General features: G+C 41.6%; 1 protein-coding gene across 3 annotated transcripts in view; it reads right to left on the bottom strand.

The window, feature by feature from the left end:
* Positions 1 to 14,881, bottom strand: part of ehbp1l1a (EH domain binding protein 1-like 1a) — a 54,341-nt gene extending 39,460 nt beyond the window's left edge. The window contains exons 1-6 of one of the 3 annotated variants that reach the window (XM_085267542.1): positions 14,583 to 14,881; positions 6,888 to 6,945; positions 6,484 to 6,579; positions 6,352 to 6,405; positions 5,104 to 5,282; positions 4,630 to 4,775 (exon numbers count right to left, since the gene is read on the bottom strand). In XM_085267542.1, the coding sequence (XP_085123668.1) occupies positions 4,630 to 4,775; positions 5,104 to 5,282; positions 6,352 to 6,405; positions 6,484 to 6,579; positions 6,888 to 6,945; positions 14,583 to 14,686 (637 nt within the window). In that variant the 5' untranslated portion in view covers positions 14,687 to 14,881. The remainder of the gene's footprint in view (positions 1 to 4,629; positions 4,776 to 5,103; positions 5,283 to 6,351; positions 6,406 to 6,483; positions 6,580 to 6,887; positions 6,946 to 14,582) is intronic. The other 2 variants (XM_085267540.1, XM_085267541.1) reach the window with 2 other exon arrangements.
* Between the last annotated feature and the right edge of the window lie 2,591 nt (positions 14,882 to 17,472).

Raw genomic sequence — 17,472 nt, 5'->3', positions numbered from 1 at the left:
AATTCATGTACCTATTCCAGAATGTTCCTATTTTTCTCAGGTCTTCCTTTTTCAAAGCGTTGGATGCCATTATCATGCCTTTCGTTTGGGCCTACAAGCCCCCCCGCATCTCGAAGTCTCACTTGCAAAAGCCCTCGGACGAGGGTGGTCTGGGCCTTCCAGTTTTCAGACATTATTACTGGGCCTGTAATGCCAGAGCCTGGGTCTTCTGGAATCTGCCTATAGTTGGTGATGCTGTGGGATGCAGGTCCAGCCCTAAATGGCTCGAATTGGAGCTTAGCACTGCTATCGAGCACACTGGAGCATCCTTGCCAGCTATCTTATTTTCAAAATCGGTTATTAAAAGTGCATGTGATGACTTTATTCTTTGCAACTCCGTAAAAATATTGAATCAAATTAAGAGAATCTTGAACCTCCCGGTAGTGTCAACTTTTGCCCCGATCTGCCACAATCCTAGCTTTACGCCTAGTACAATGGATGCTGCTTTCAAACAATGGCCTGTCAAAGGGTTAATTGCTATAAAGGATCTTTATATCGACAATCATTTTGCCTCTTTTGCTCAGCTTCAGACAAAGTACAATCTCCCTACAAGTCATTTTTTTCGGTACTTACAAATTAGGAATTATGTTAAGCAAGCATTCTCAAATTTAGATACCATCCCCATACAGCATGTCTTTTACAATATGATGAACGAACCTCCCACCTCAAAACACTTAATTTCTCGGCTTGTCAACCTTTTTTCTTCTGCAGCCCCCTCTTGCCATATTAAAGAGGCTTGGACAAGGGACACTGGTTTGGTTATCTCTGACGATCTATGGGCTGAAGTGTTAAGTCGGATAAAACTATGCTCTGTTAACGCCCGACTTCAGTTAATTCAATTTAAGGTTGTCCATAGACTGCACTATTCCAAAACCAAATTGAACAAGATTTTTCCTAACGTTTCCCCCAAATGTGATAAATGTAAACTTGTGGACGGTACTCTTGGGCATCTTTTTTGGTCCTGTTCTACGCTTACAGCCTTTTGGACTAGTATTTTTAGTTTCTATAGCACTGTTTATGATAGGCAACTGTATCCTGACTGTCTTATGGTGATCCTGGGCTGCTCCGGCGACTCCTTGGCACTTCCCTTTGCTGTTCAACAGGCCCTCATGTTTGGTATGGTGATTGCCAAACGTTTGATTCTGGGGGAGTGGAAATCTGCCTCCCCTCCCTGCTTCAAGAGGTGGCTCGAGGAGATGGTCTCCTGTCTATACCTGGAAGAAATTCGGTTCTCTACGTCTGATTCCATGGAGAAGTTCAGGAAGATATGGGGGCCCTTTATAGACCACATTAAGAAGGACAGTCCACGCCCTGGGTCCTGACCACATTGTTTTAACTGCTTTCATTCTGAGCTGTTGCCCATAACTGTTTTTGCATGATTGTTATCAGCTCCTCCTAGCGATCTTTGGATTTGATCTTGTGGATTGGACTCACTAGATTGTGAGTTGTTTGACATGTATACCACTTGCTTTGTTTGCTTCTCTGCTGTTTTTAATAAGTGCTGGCCTTGTACCCTGTTGTGTGGTTTGTTGCTCTGTTTTTTTTGTTTGTTTGTTTGTTTGTTTGTTTTGGTTGTTATTGTCTTTATTGTCTGTGTTCTTCTGTCCCGCTGTTTGTGAATGTGTAAAAAATTTTGAAACTTGCATAAATAAATACATTAAAAAAAAAAAAAAAAAAAAAAAAAAAAAGTAATTGCTGCCTTTATTAAATCATGAATTAACTGCCTCCAAACCTAATAACTGCTCGTGCCACCCTTGGCAGCAAGAACTACAATCAAGTGTTTGCAATAACTGGCAACAAGTCTTTCACATCGCTGTGGAGGAATTCTGGCTCTCTTCCTTGCAGAGTTCAGACTTTTAGCAGATTGTTTTTTTAGTCATTCAGAGGTGGACTTGCTGGTGTGTTTTTCAGATCATAGTCCTGCTGCATTATTCGAGTATGCTTGACTTTCCTGCCCTGAACTGGAGATTATTTGATTTTCTGGATTCATGGTTCCATCAATCATAGTAGTCTCTGCTGGTACAGAAGCTTGAAAGCAGCTCCAGACCATCCCAGTACCACCTCCATTTCTGACTGTTGGTATCATGTTCTTTTTATTAAATATAACACTATATTTAGAGTTTTAGTAGTCAAACCTTCCAAAAAGTTAATCTTTTGTCTCATCAGGTCAGAGAATATTTTCTTAAAAGTCTTGGAGGTCATTCAAGTAGTTTTTTGGCTAATGTGAGACGAGTCGTTGAGGTCTTTGGGGTCAGAAGTGGTTTTTGCCTTGGAACTCTCTCATGGGCTGAGGCAGGTGAGGCCTGCAGTTTTTTAGATGCTGTTCTGGATTCTGTTAAGGCCACCTGAATGAGTCATGATGGTGTACTTAGATCAATGTTGTTGTTATAGGCCGGCCACTCCAAAGAAGGATCGCCTCTGTTGGTTGGCTAGATTCCCAAACCCTTAGAAATGGCTTTGAAACCCTTTCCAGACTGATAGAAGTCAATGACTACGTTGCTCAGCTGTTCTCCAGTTTCTTTCAGTCATGGCATGAAGTCCATTTTTTTCTGGTCAGCATCACTTTGTCACGCAGGTTCTAGTCAAGTGATTTCTTGATTCCTAGGTCTGGCAGTAATAAGGCCTGAGTGTCACGATATCTTACAGCATCCTGCCATGACACTGCGGGGCGACCGTGGCTCAGGGGGTTGGGACGCGTATCTGTAACCGGAAGGTCGCCGATTCGATCCCCGGGCTCTCTGTCCTGGTCGTTGCGTCCTTGGACAAGACACTTTTCCCTACCGCCTACTGGTGTTGGCCAGAGGGGCCGATGGCGCAATATGGCAGCCTCGCTTCTGTCAGTCTGCCCCAGGGCAGCTGTGGCTACAACCGTAGTTTGCCTCCACCAGTGTGTGAATGTGAGAGTGAATGAATAGTGGCATTGTAAACCGCTTTGGGTGCCTTGAAAAGCGCTATATAAATCCAATCCATTATTATTATTTGTCTCTAACCATCGGGAACCCTCACGTTAACTTTTATCGAGTGGAAAAAAGTTAGCATTCATTCTCCAGCTTCGCTGTGTTTATGTTATGGTAGCATAGCTGTGTCGCTAGCGCATCATTATATACCAGCTAGCCCAACTTCAGTAACCCTGCAAACGTCACTGCTGTTTAGTTTTCTGTCTTCATTCATGTTGGAAGTGATAGCAGAGCTGTACGTTTGAATTTTGTCAAAAATCTCTCAGTCAGAACATGCTACATCATGTTTAGGTGAAAGCTAGCGAGCTAACTTCCTGCTAGCTTCTAACTCTGTTAAATGTAACTAATCCTGTTTTTATGGATGCCTGGGTGTTAAAATTAATTGTTACACCTGGTAAAGCAGCAATGCTGATCATTTTATTAAAGATGAAAGGTTTTAGACAGTTTTTAACTCTCAGTGATGCGGCTGTGTTCGTTTGACTTTGGGACTTGAAGCGGACAGAGTTTAGGACCCAGATTACTCCACGAGGCTCCTGACTACGGTGGCCGTAATGCTCCGACAATCCATCAAGCGGTGCGGCTTCATAGCTTACCAAAGTCGTACTAAAACATTTTTTGACAGATTTTCGAGCGCCGTGTACCACATAAAATCGATTTGAGGTCAGTAAGCACAACCAGAATTCATACATAAGGCGCACTGTTGATTTTTGAGAAAATTAAAGGATTTTAAGTGTGCATTATACTGCGGAAAATGTGGTATACAGAAGAAAAGAATATATCGCGATATATATCGTTACCGCACGTGCTTCAAATTATACCACGATATGGATTTTAGGCCATATCGCCCAGCCTCAAATGGGAGTAACTACTTGTTCACACCGGGCAGGTAGATCTCCTTCGTTTTTAATAAATGATTCATCATTTAAAAGCTGAATTTTATATTTATTCAGGTCATCTTTGTCTAATCCCAAAAAGTTCATTCTGGTTATCTGGACGTCGCGTTTTCAGTGGGAGAAACATTTCGTCACTCAAACATGCAAAGCACCCAGAAGAAATCAGGAAGGGGACAAATACTTGTTCATGGCACTGTATGTATTAATTCTGGTATTGTCTTTTTAGGTACATATTTGCACTTTAAATCCAATATTTCTAGCTGCAAATTTTAAAACCTAAAAAGCGCAGGCATGCATTGACTCTTGAAGCAGAAAATATTACACAAACAAAAATCACTTGTAGAACTATCTAAGACTACCTCAGGTATTTATCCTGATTCATCAGACCAGACCACCCTATTTCATTGTCTCATCATCTAGTTCTGATGCTGTCAGGCCTTTTAGGTACTTCTGCTGGTGAACATGTACCAGCACTCTGACCAGTACATATCCATGCAGTCCCATATGCAGCAAACACAGAACCTGAACTTTTGGAGATGATATAACTGTTATCTAGCCATCATATCTGGGCCTCATCATTACATTTACTATCTGTAGGCACCTACTAAATGTGTGACACAGGTAAACCACAAGACATCGTTTATCTTCCAGGCTTTGCTTTTACCTAAAAGTTGAGTATTTTGTCTTCTGTCATTTTTAGCCTGGTTGAATCAGTGCACAGGTATCCTCACAAATCTTACCTGTAACATAAGTAACTTGTCCTGTTCCAAAGTTTGACCTTCTCTCTTCGCTGACTTCATCGTCGCTGTCATTAAAGTCATCCAGATTACCAATATCATTCTGTTTTATGCTCATAAGACTGGCCAAACTCTGCATGTCCTCATCTCTGTGATAAAACAAAGAAATCAGCAGACATCACTACCTTTATCCAGCTCCACTAATATTTTCACATACCTAACAGAAAGTTTTAGATTCAATGCAAAGCTGCTGATGTCACACTGGATGTTACACAAACTGCTGATCTGAGCGTGCTGTGCTCAAATGTCCAGATACAAATTTAACCCAACAGATTTTTATAGACCACATACGGCCATAATCCACCCAGTAAAACCTCAACAACTTGGACATTACGTTGGAAATCTGCAGAGAAAAGTAATCCTCACTGCTCCTGGAACGTCATAAAAAATAATAAATAAAAATGCTTCTTGACTTACGTGGCCTTGCCTTCCCTGAGAAAGATGCACGACAGGTTGAGCTTCAGTGTGGCTTCCACCACTTTCACAGAGAGTGGTTTGAGCGTCAGTGTTAAATCGTACTGAGCTGGTGTGGCGCTTGCATACTTCTTCATATTGACATCAGCTGATGCCAGCACTTTTTTACATCCTTTTGTCTCCTGATTTAAAAAAATAGAGTTCAAGTTTGAATGCACACACATTCATTAATCCCAAAGATAATTAGTCACCACTCAACAACAACACAACTCAAGGTCTAACCACAGTATGGCATAACATAACATTGCCCCCGCCATCTTTTTACTCAAAATATTTTTATTGAGTGATCAATACTAACAAACCCTTTCCTTACAAACCCCACAGAAGTTAGCTGCAACACCACTGAGCTTCACGTTCCCATTAACACAGACACACATCAGACCTCGATGGAATAGTCAGCAGGAACATCCTGAAGGTTAGGTTAAGGTTAGAGAAGTTTGTCAGAAAAAGACCCCAGATTTGATCAAATGTGCCCTTTTGGTTCTGGATGGAGCAGTGGATCTTTTCAAGACTGAGACACAACATGAGATCAGCCAATGATCGTGGGAGGGCGGGGCAGCAGCCTTCCACCTCAACAACATGGCACGCCTAGCCAGGAGGGAACCAAAAGACCGCAGCCGACGTTTTGCCCAGTAATATACTGATCATCCTCACAAAAATTTGCCAAGGCAGGGTAAGTCCAAAACGTGGGTTAGTTTGGCATCATCAGACCTGCACCTGTTACAGCGAGGGTCTAAGATAGGATAGATTGTAGCTAATTTGGATTTAGATAAGTGGGCCCTGTGGTACTTTGAATTGCAGTAGGGAGTAGCACAGAGCAACGTGGAGTTTACCAAAGGAATGAATCCCAGACGACATCTGACATAGATATGTCCAACTCCCTCTGCCCCACCATCTTTGATAAGGGATTCGATGTGCTTTGGATCCTAAGCTGTTCTGGTTCTACTTCGTACTTTTCTTGTCCCATCAGTTCGGTACTAGTTAGTCACATAATCATCTTGCTATTGCTACTCAGTATGGCTGGATATGGTGAGAAAATCTTCTAATTTAATTTGTTGTTCTTCCATTTTGGTCCCGTGTCGTTACCACAGAACACCTCTATGTCCTATTAGCCAGGTAGCCAAGTTTCAGGCCCCAAGTGTTTATGATCATACCACAATATGAAAGCTAGCACAAACAGATCAGACTTACATTCTCAATAACAAAAGTCCATTCTTTGTCTTCAAACTCCTCTGCAGTCGGTTCCTGTCAGAGCATAAATAATTAGCTGAATGACATATTATATTCCCCATCTATAATCCATATAATTAATCAGCTCCATACCTTGAAGAGTGTGACCGTGATATCTAAACTCTCTGGAACCTGCCAAACCACCAAGCCTCTGTAGGGGTTCTGGATTCCTGGCTGCCAGCTGTGCAGCTGACAGAACAGAAACAGGAAGCATCAAGAAAAGGCTGCAAATCACTAAAGAGGATTATATCAGTCCAAAATGGAAAATGTGGTACGTTTTAATTGCTATGTAAATTGGATGTGCAGCCTTCATGTATTAGGTCAAAATATTTAGTAATGACTAATCCCAGTGTAAAAACTACTCCATCTGTCAGATGCTCACGTAGAAACACTGGTTTTATATTATGACAAGTCAAATTTTGTTCTTAAGTAGCGCTGGCACAACTAGCTCCTTTCGGTGCTTTGTAAAGACGCTCGTTTGTTTCTCCTTTTATTACCTTTGTGCTGTGACGTCTGCTCCTTCTGATCCACACCACTCTCAGTTTGTCCGGTTGCCTGAATAACAGCAGAACGTGTATTGTATTTTACTGTATTTTACTGTGTCTGGCAGCATACAATGAGTATATTACAGCAACAACTAAAATCCTTTTTCAACACAGACACTGTCTTACACACAGATAAACAAGTTAACCAGTTTCTGAATGAAAGTTTGACTTTCACTTCAGCCAGGCTGTAGATTTTCTTCTCCAGCTTCATGTTGGTAACAAGTCCCAGGCTGTATGTGAAATCTATTTTTTACAATAGACACTGACTCTGTTGTGAGCAGAAACACTGACATGTTTTGCCTGTTTCATTGCAATCTGTGTGGCAATGATGATGGCACCCACGATTTGGTCAGACCTTGTGTAAAACACACAAGGACACACACACACACACACACATACATGCCAAACACACAGAGGACAAAGACAAAAGGGGAACCTAAATGGACAAGAAACTGAAACATACAAGCGCAATCCCAAAAGTAAGGACTCCCGCATCGACCGAAATGGGGATAGAAAGATAAACAGGTCGTGCCCGTGTCATAGCTGCTCACCAGCGCCGCCGCACAATCTTTCAAATGTTCTTTCAACTTTGGGAACAGGTGAAGTCCAGACTGTAGGGTGGATGGGTGATGACGTTTCAACCAAAGTTTTGCAACAGAGCGACAGTTTAACGGGCGACGTGTGGATGCGCGGTGTTGTGGAGAATGCTTACGCTCTTGCTCAGCATTTGTCTTCTCCAGTTCAGAAATGCCCTTCTGAGTTTTTCCAGTGTTTCACAGTGCCAGCCATCAAAGTCAACCAACAAAACCCCCTTTCAGTCCCAAAACACAGCTGAGCACTGTGCGTAAGCATCGTCCACGACACCACACGTCCACACGTCCACACGTCCACACGTCGCCTGTCAAACTGTCACTCTGTTGCAAAACTTTGGTTGAAACTTCATCATCCACCCTACAGTCCAGACTTCATCTGTTCCCAAAGTTGAAAGAACATTTGTTCAGAAGGCGATTCTACAGCATCGGCGATGAGCAGCTATAACATGGGCATTGTAAAACTACCAGGCTGATGCTCAGTGGACTGAGGCATAGTTGCATTATCACAAACAGGCATGGTGCAGGAGAGAGTGTCTCCTTTGAGTGGACTGGTTCTTATACAGCACTTTAACACAACCTGTAGACTCGATCATTCGCAAAAGCACTTTTTTCTACGCTGTTTCCAATCTAACATTCAGTGGATGCATCGAAGAGTAACACGGAGTTAGTATCTTTCCTGAGGATTTGGCATGCAGACTGGAGCACCATCCAACCATCAACCTAGTTAGTAAGTGACCACCTGAGCTACATCCCTCAACCCTCAGTGAGCGACTAAGCCCGTAAACTCATCAGAAAAGAGTTTACAAGGTCAAGGTTCAGGGCAGCTTTCCCATAGACATCTATGGGTTACGGTCAGGTAGGTTTGGTATACTTAAACAGGATGTTTTCAGGTTTAAGGCACCTTCATGTTCCTTTCAGTTTTCAGGCTGAAGCTGAGCCCATTGTTTCTACAGCCTGGGGTAAGACACATGCATGGGTGTGGGCGAATCATTTAAGCTTGCCATAAATGACATTTCTGTGGCATCACAATCATTGTACAAGTCTATCAGAAGAATGTTTTAAATATGGATCAGCTAGGCTGTATGCTCCTCAAACTGTGAAGCCTCCTCTAATATGGTTACACTGTAACACTGTGCATTTTAAAATGAGGTCGTTATACATCATTCCTGGTACCTGTGAATGTTTTCTTTCAGGCGCTTTTGTCTCTACAAACCACTGAGTTACTCACCACCACAGGCCTGTACATTTATAGGTCAGCACAGAAACATGTCTGTTATAAATAGTGCAGCAGGTGTTGCTCTAAGCTCTGTGAAGCGTGTTGTCCATGTCTGTTCTCTGTCCGTTGCTTTCATTCTCACTCATCGCTCACAGTCTCTTACCAAAAGCAGCTGGTTAGTTGATCATTTGGGCAAGTGTTCAACAGTTTTCTGCTTTACTCACTGTATTTGTTTTTGATTTAGAGCAATTTGGTTAAGCTTTATGACAACTTGACAACTTGTAGTTCTGGGAATCTTTTCTATTAGTTATGATCAAAATAGTTTTCATCAAAGCCAAATCAGTCCAGTTTTGGGTGTTTACATGATGAATCTGCCTATAAAAAACATTTATTGAGATCATTTTAGTCGGAGGTCAAACTGAAGCATGTTGTTAACTCTTGTTGCAAATTAGACAGTGTGACTGGGTGGTAGACGACCTCGGGGTCACATCTGGCCCTTTAGTTGTCTGCGTGCATATCTGCATGTTCAATGTCCTACTGTCGTTGTCTGGTTCTCACTGTACATGTCACTTCCTGTCTTACTTTGAAGGTGCCTCGTCTCATGCGTCTGATTGGCCCCAGCTGTGTTTCCCCCCGTTTCTCGTTCCCTCATTATCCTTGTATACTTCAGCCCTTCGTTTCACTCTGTCCGTTGTCGCGACCTCCTTCATTTCCCTGCTGTGTGTTCTGCCTGCCTGATTAGTTCAGGCGTCGTCCCAGTTTACTTAGTTTTATATTTCACAGCTGTGTCTTCTAAAATAAAGGCCTGTCTGTGAGTCTGCAGTGGGATCCTGTCCTGCCTGCTTCACACAGCAATTCATGACCCTGACATCAACAAATACACAGATTCTCCTTCAGCCCCCTTTCACTGGTCTGAATTGGCCCGATGTTTTCAGAAAGAAATACAGACGTATGTAAACCGTCTGCTTACTACATTACTCACTCCTTCACTGAGTGTCCTCGATCTGAGCTGCTAATCTGCATTACTCCTGGTATAAAACTGGTTACTATTGACATGAACTGGCTGCATCTTTGTCCTACAGACATGACCAAACATTTTAGCAGTGACACAAAGTTTGTTTCTTATGCACTTTGCTGCTTCAGTTTTTGTTTCAAATAACAAGAAGAAGAAGAAGAAGAAGAAGAAGAAGAAGAAGAAGAAGAAGAAGAAGAAGAAGAAGAAGAAATGTACAATTATAGATCATAAGTTTCAAAAACTTTTTGCTGGGAAAGAAATAAAAGTTTAGTTTTAGTCGTGGTGTCAAAATCTTTGTCACCGTTTTAGCTTTGACATTTAACTTATTTCAGTGTTAAACTTTTGTGTGTGGTTTTATTGTTCCGGTGAATATCGGCTTTGATCTAATTGTCTTGGGATGAAATCCAGAAAAGAAAATCCTATGGGACAAAATAAGGGATGCTTAAAACCACCTCGGGCACTCTGACCTCAGAGATTCCTTCAGAGCCCAAAAAGAAAGGACGTGATTACATGATAATTACCTTTTACAGTGTGCTGTCATTAGATTTCCAGTAACACTGCCTTAACAGACACCACTGACCCCAGTACAGAGCATGCAAAATGTGACAAATCTCTCTAAACTACCACAAAGCACAAACAGTGTGAAAGGAAGGCCGGCCAAAATACAAGCCAGGGCCAGAAGACTGAAAACACATGTTGACTGAACAATGACTAACGCCAGTGGAATTAAAGGAACTCCTACATGCCGAACCTAAAACAGCAGCTCTAGAGCTAAGCACAATATCTTCTGTATACATAAACTGGAAATGGCCAAGAGGAACATGTTTCAAGCTTGTCCTGAACACTGAAAACCAGACTAATCATCCAATCTGTTCACGAGAAGAGAAATGCCGAGCAAATACCAAGATTTTAGATGTTTTCTGGAAGAGGCCAATGGGGACTGATGGTTCATCCATGAAGATGTCTCTGGCTCGTAGAGTCAGTTATAGATCTACCTCCTAAAGAATTTTCTTCACTTTGCAAAATATTGTAGTTTTTCTTAAAGAATTTGGCAATCATCATCCTAATCATGTACTCCTTTATACTCCTTTATTCTCATACTCAAGTTCAACATCTGGGATCAGGTCCAAATATCTGATCTGATTAATCTGTCGTGGAATAATGAGAGAAAAAAAGGTCCTTATCTTGCCAAAACAAAACTTTTAGTGACTGGGCCAGTCGGCTTTTTGGGTTCATTTAAGGCCCCGTCTCTCACTGGTAGACTCATTTAATAATTCTGTTATTTAGATTTGTGCACCATTACATGCTGATGTTTCACAATCACAACAACAGTGGTCAGTTATATTGTAAGGTAAAGACCCTCCACCCTATAAGAATAGTCAGATGACACTAAATAGTAACAGTGGGAAGGAAACAAACTCCCTTTTAACAGGAAGAACCCTTCAGCAGCATCAGGCTCAGGGAGGGACAGCTACCAGCTAACAGCCAGGACTCGCTGGAGGTGAAAGGAGGGAGACAGGACAAAAGCAAGCCAGCCCTTGCAGCCTGCGTCTATTGCAGTGTAACTAAGGGAGGATCCAGGGTCACCTGGTCCAGCCCTAACTATATGCTTTAGCAAAAAGGAAAGTTTGAAGCCTAATCTTGAAAGTAGAGATAGTGTCTGTCTCCCGAATCCAAACTGGAAGCTGGTTCCACAGAAGAGGGGCCTGAAAACTGAAGGCTCTGCCTCCCATTCTACTTTTAAATACTCTAGGAACAACAAGTAGGCCTGCAGAGCAAGAGCGAAGTGCTCTAATAGGGTGATATGGTACTACAAGGTCATTAAGATAAGATGGGGCCTGATTATTTAAGACCTTGTATGTGAGGAGCAGGATTTTGAATTCTGGATTTAACAGGAAGCCAATGAAGGGAAGCCAAAACAGGAGAAATCTGCTCTCTCTTTCTAGTCCCTGTCAGGACTCTTGCTGCAGCATTTTGGATTAACTGAAGGCTTTTCGGGGAGTTTTAAGCCTTTAAAAAAAAAATTAAGGACAAACGGCCATAATTCATATTTGTTTTTGCTTAATTCTTAATTGCCAATATATATAATCAGTGTGTGGGTGTGACACCAAGGAGCCACTAATCTGAGAGAATGTCTGACTTTATAAATGTATGATTAAATAAAAGAAAATGTATTGAGTATTCAGTTTTAAAGAAAAACAGCAAAAGAAAGTATTCCTGTAACTGGATTAAAAGGGATTGTGCTAAAAGATGTTCATGTAAGAATAAGATCATGACAGAGAGGTTGTATAAACTAATGGAACATAAGGAGAAATATGCGACTGAATGTTCATATACAATGAAACTTTCTATGGTAAGAATAACATGGAAAAAAAGAAACTGTAATGAAGTGATTTTAACTTTTAAAGTTAGTTTTAAATCATGTATGATGACAACTCAGACAGACAGGGAGAGGATGATGAGGTACGGGTGGACAGTGATTCCACAGGTGAGACCAGACGTTATCTTAGACGATGTGACGTAAAGGGGGGGAGAAAGGAGGAGCAGGTATAAAAGCTTTGTGCAGAATAGATAAGAAGAGCAGTTCAGAGGATTGGACCTAAGATGTTCACAGCTGGAAGCTCCTCCTCATGCCTGGGTGTGCCCATCTCTCCAACCTCCTTCTTCACAAGGATCCGAACAAGCTCAGCATTAGCTTACAATGGGTTCATTAGACACATGTAACCGAGGTGATTTGATTAATATTTTCTGATTAGTATTATTTGGTTCTGCTTTTGTTTTGCTCCTATTATATTGCTTTAATAAAATATCCTTCGTTAAATGGTTTTAATTGTGGGCCTTTACAAAGGGACTGGTAAAGTATTCCTCTACATCACCATGAATGACTCTTACAGGTTAATCCAGCCCTCCTCAGTCTTCCAGGACGCTAAATTTAACCCAGTTAGTTACCAAGTGCACCAATCTAGAGGGGAGCTGCAGTAACAAACGGGGCTGCTGGCAGCTGGGCCTGTAATGGCTCTGTCACAGGAAGAAGGGTAGGCATTCAGGGCTTTTCAGGCAGTTAGTACTGGGCTAATCCCCACACCCAGTAGCTCCATCTAAGCACTGCTTACTGGGTAAGACTCACAGCACCAGAGATTGGGGTTGGTTTTTCCCTCTACAAATAAAACAAGCTTTTTTACACTGACTCTTTGGAGATGTTTTGAGCTAAAGGATGATTGGAGATCGACCTGCAATTAGCTAAGACAGCTGAGGCTGAGGCTGTTTGAGTAACGCTGCCATCATAGGCCTGTGGTTCGTAGGTGATGATTGAGACAGATTAATCATATTTTAAAATTGAAGCACTAATTTATGATAGGACATATTATAGCAGTCTTGAAGTAATTGGTTTTAATAGACACATGATGATTGCTGAGGTTAATGCAGTAGGATCAGTCAGATAAAGACTAAATAAATATAAATAGTATTGAAAGTAGCTGAACATATTATATATCTGTGGTCAGTTATTTTTTCTCTAATTGTTAAAATGTTATTAGTAAAGAAATTAGTGAATTCAATACTTTCTTCAATTAATGATGAGGAGTGAGATGTCACAGCTTTACTGAGGGCTTTTAAATAGAGCAACAAACTATCTTTCCTGGGAAAATGAAGGTATTCTAAATTAGTGAGATACCACTTCATCTCAAGGTGCATGTTTGAGAGTTATACCATGGAGTCCACTTCTGATTTGAGGCTTTCTTTCACAGAGGGGCCACAGTACCCAACAATCACATGACCCCCTATGAGCAAGCACAACAATGGGAAGGAAAAACTCCCTTTTAACAGGAAGAAACCTCCAGCAGAACCAGGCTCAGGGAGCACAGTACTCTCTGCAATGAGGAATTATGTTACAGCACCTTCCAAAAGATACTGTAATGAAATCTATTCCCCAGCTGTCTTTATTGTAAATGTAAATTTTGTTAAGTAATAAATAGACAAAACTCTTAAATGTGCACTTTCTGTGCCACATGTCAGAGCTCCAGAGTGTGATTAAAGTGGTGGCTGATTTCTTATACAGCCCAGCCTCACAAAATGTGACCAGTTAGTGTAAAGTCAGCTGGTGGTGGCCCAGCACTCACCCAGAATCACATTATGAGCCACAAAAACACAAGTGTTTGAATCTGGTTGAAGCGCTACTTTACCGGAACAACTGTTTGCCTTCATAAAAAGGTTTCCTCGTGTTTTTAACTCCTCCCAACAGTTATTGCAGACCTGGGCCTGCCACAGATTTCTTATAAGAGGGGAAGTTTTTATCCATGACCTCAGTGTCCAGAAGTCTACTTTCAGCCAATGATGACGGCGTAGATGCTTCATCCTTCCACCAGCACACGTGACACCACTCACTCCCACAGCCACGACAGTTTTTTGGCTTGACCCGTTGCCATGGTTATTAGGATGCCGCATGGTAACAATTACAGTTCTCTTATCAAGAAAACAAACACGGAAGTAATGGGGCGGGCTCTCTCTGCAGCAAAACAAAGCATTTAGCATTATTTTTTCTGAACATTAAAACCTGAGGTATTGTGCCGACGACCTGTAATTACACGGAGTAATTGTATTAAGTCTGTCAATAAGACGTTAATGCGCAGTGATGAATACGCCGGCTCGTGTAAACTGAGTGTGGATGATACACTTAGTTTCACAGGCTTTACTCGCCGAAATGAGAAGTTCACACGCCTGACCGGAGTTTGGCATCACTCTCTCTGTCAGCCTCTTTAACGCTCAGAGAGCACACCAATCCACAGTTATCAAATACTGACAAATATAAGAATTATATCACTCACCATTTATTTGTACATTCTATGATCAGCTCTTGAAACGAAGCCGCAAACTGGAATTTCGACGCCTTCTTTCCTACCCGCTGGAGCCGTTTCCAAACCGAAGTCATGCTCGACCCTGTCACACACGCTGAAGTTAAATTACACGGAGGGCAGGCGTGTCCCCTCTTCCGTGTTCCTTCACCGGGGAGTGGATGGGAGACTCCACCTGCCTCGATGACAGATCCTCACCAGTGCTCGATCCGTAGACACGGTACAAAACAAATACTCCGGTCACATATCGTGAAGTTAACGCGGACAAACCGGAACCCATCGTCACTGGGACTTTCAAAATAAAATCAGATGTCTCTTCCAACTTCCACCCATCAACAAAGGAGGAAGTTTACAGTTTAAATCTCATCGTGAGCATTTAAAACAAAGGTTTTAACAAAAATAATGATACATTTTCCACTAGAATGCTTATATTTTGGCACAAATACATAAATAAATAAGAGGAAGTCAAAGGAGAGCGTCACAGGGCGAGCAGCCAAAGCACACAGAAGAGCCCCACCCAGTGTTTACACTGTGGTTTCACTGCTAATCACACTGCCAGTAAAAGTTTGGACACACCTTTTTATTTAATGTTTTTTCTTTATTTTCATGAATGTTTACGCTGTAGATTCTCACTGAAGGCATCAAAACTATGAATAAACACATGAAATTCTGTAGTAAACAAGAAAAGTGTGAAATAACTCAGGACATGTTTGATATTTCAGATTCTTCCAAACAGCCTTTGCTTTGAGTCCTGCTTTGCTCACTCTTGGCGTTCTCTCCATGAGCTTCATGAGGTCGTCTCCTGAAACGGTTTCCAACAGTCTTGAAGGAGTTCCCAGAGATGCTGAGCACTTGTTGGTCCTTTGCCTTCACTCTGAGCTCCATCTCAACCCAAACCATCTCCACTGGGTTTAGGTCAGGTGACTGTGGAGGCCAGACCATCTGGTCAGCACTCCATCACTCTCCTTCTTGGTCAAACAGCCCTGACACAGCCTGGAGGTGTGTTTGGAAAACAAATGATGGTCCAACTAAACACAAACTGGATGGGATGCATGTGTTATTTAATGAAAGCTGTTCTCTAACCTATTAAACTTCCTGTTTCACTACAGTTATAACTATGGGTGCCTTGACATAGCTCAGATTAATTTAACACGTCACACATGCAGTGGCTTCATATCCTGGAGGATAATCTGATAATAATAACATTGTTGCTGTTGTTCAGATGTTTTAGCAAGGAGTAAATGTGAAGCACAAACTAACTGGCAGGAAACCTTTCCCTCTGTCATGAGCCCCCCTCAGCTGGGGGGACTTTTCCACTTTAGGTGTCAGTCTATTTATAATCTGTTGCTAGCACATGAAGGATGTAATGCAGCTTCTGAGGCACACACAGGCATTAGCCTTTTATATTTGTTACATGCAGAGTCTAAAGAATGATGACATTGGGAAATTATTTTTTTTAAAAACATTTGAGAGCTAAAAGTAACCTATTTTATCATTTGTAAAAACATTTAAAGAAGAACTTCGACTAGGGGATTTTCACCTTTTATTACGTTTATGCCAATGTATGTATCATGACTTCCTTTTTTCCAAATCCAGCAGACCCAAATCACTATACTGGCAGAGTAATGCCCAACTTTAGTGGCAATCAGGGATTGGACCAGTAAGGCCTCCAGCGACCTCAGATAGGATGAGGAGCTTGGTCATTTAGGAGAGTCTCAGACTACAGCCACTGCTCTTCCATCCATCCATCCATCCATCCATCCATCCATCCATCCATCCATCCATCCATCCATCCTTTTCCACTTATCCTTATGTTCCACAACAAAAAAAAATATCTGGTCAGGTTAGATGTTTTGGGCATGTGTAACTGGGAGGAGACACTAGACCCAGGACCCGTTGGGCAGATATTTTGCCCACCTTATAAATGTCTCAGGGTCCCACCAGAAGAGCTGGAAAACATGGCTGCAGAGAGGGATGTCTGAGAATCTCTGCCTAGACCACTGTTCCCACAATCTGGACAAGGGTAAGCGAAAGAAAATAGATTACTGTGTGGATATCAAATGCTCCAGTGGTCTGTAGAGTGGCTTTTTACTGTAAACAGAACAATTATAACACCAAAGCTTTAAGATCAGGGAAAAGCTGACTGCACAGTTTGAGTTGACACAGTTGACCGTGGTATCCATTTAACCCATCTTGATAATAGGTTGGTTTCTAAATGTGCTCTTATCTAGATCCAAACATGTAACACGTTACAGAGAGGAACGTGTTACATGTGAATAGTCTTAGTTTGGACTTTTGTTTTGGAGTTGCATGAGGAAACTGGCTGGGAGCCCTGCTTTTCTCACTACATGTAGATATTATCAGACAGTACAATGATCATTCTTTTCCACACCCACAGTACACAGCTGTACCACAGGAGTTTTAAAACACGTCACCCTCCATGTCCCAGGTCAAACAGAGCAGTATGTTTTCTTAATCTGATGAACTGAACACAAACGTCTACACCATAAAGCTTTGTAGAGGTAAATTATAGAAACACTATACAAATATATGCGGATAATATTTAAAAATGCTCTTCTGCCTAAAGTGTGTTACAGTAATGAATACGAAATGAACAGTGAGTCACTATAATCCATCTGCATGTGTTGTTTTACAGAGGCTTGGTGCTCTGCTGCTTACCAGCAGGAAAGCAGGAGAATAATAAGTCTGTCATTGCTGTTTACAGTGAATTTATATTTGCATTTACAGTTTTGAGGAATGTATCTTTGACATTTCTGTAACTAGAAAAATGAGTAAAAAAACAAAAAAACAAAAACGATTTTCAATTTCTTTGTCTTTTTTTGCACATTTTAGCAATGTATGT

This window comes from Mchenga conophoros, linkage group LG3, assembly GCF_057382185.1.
Source record: "Mchenga conophoros isolate Kocher_MC1m ecotype Shallow Benthic linkage group LG3, M_conophoros_male_GT1.1, whole genome shotgun sequence".
NCBI classification, from domain to species: domain Eukaryota; kingdom Metazoa; phylum Chordata; class Actinopteri; order Cichliformes; family Cichlidae; genus Mchenga; species Mchenga conophoros.
The sequence above is the reverse complement of the archived record's forward strand: the minus strand, read 5'-3'. Positions and strand labels throughout refer to the sequence as shown.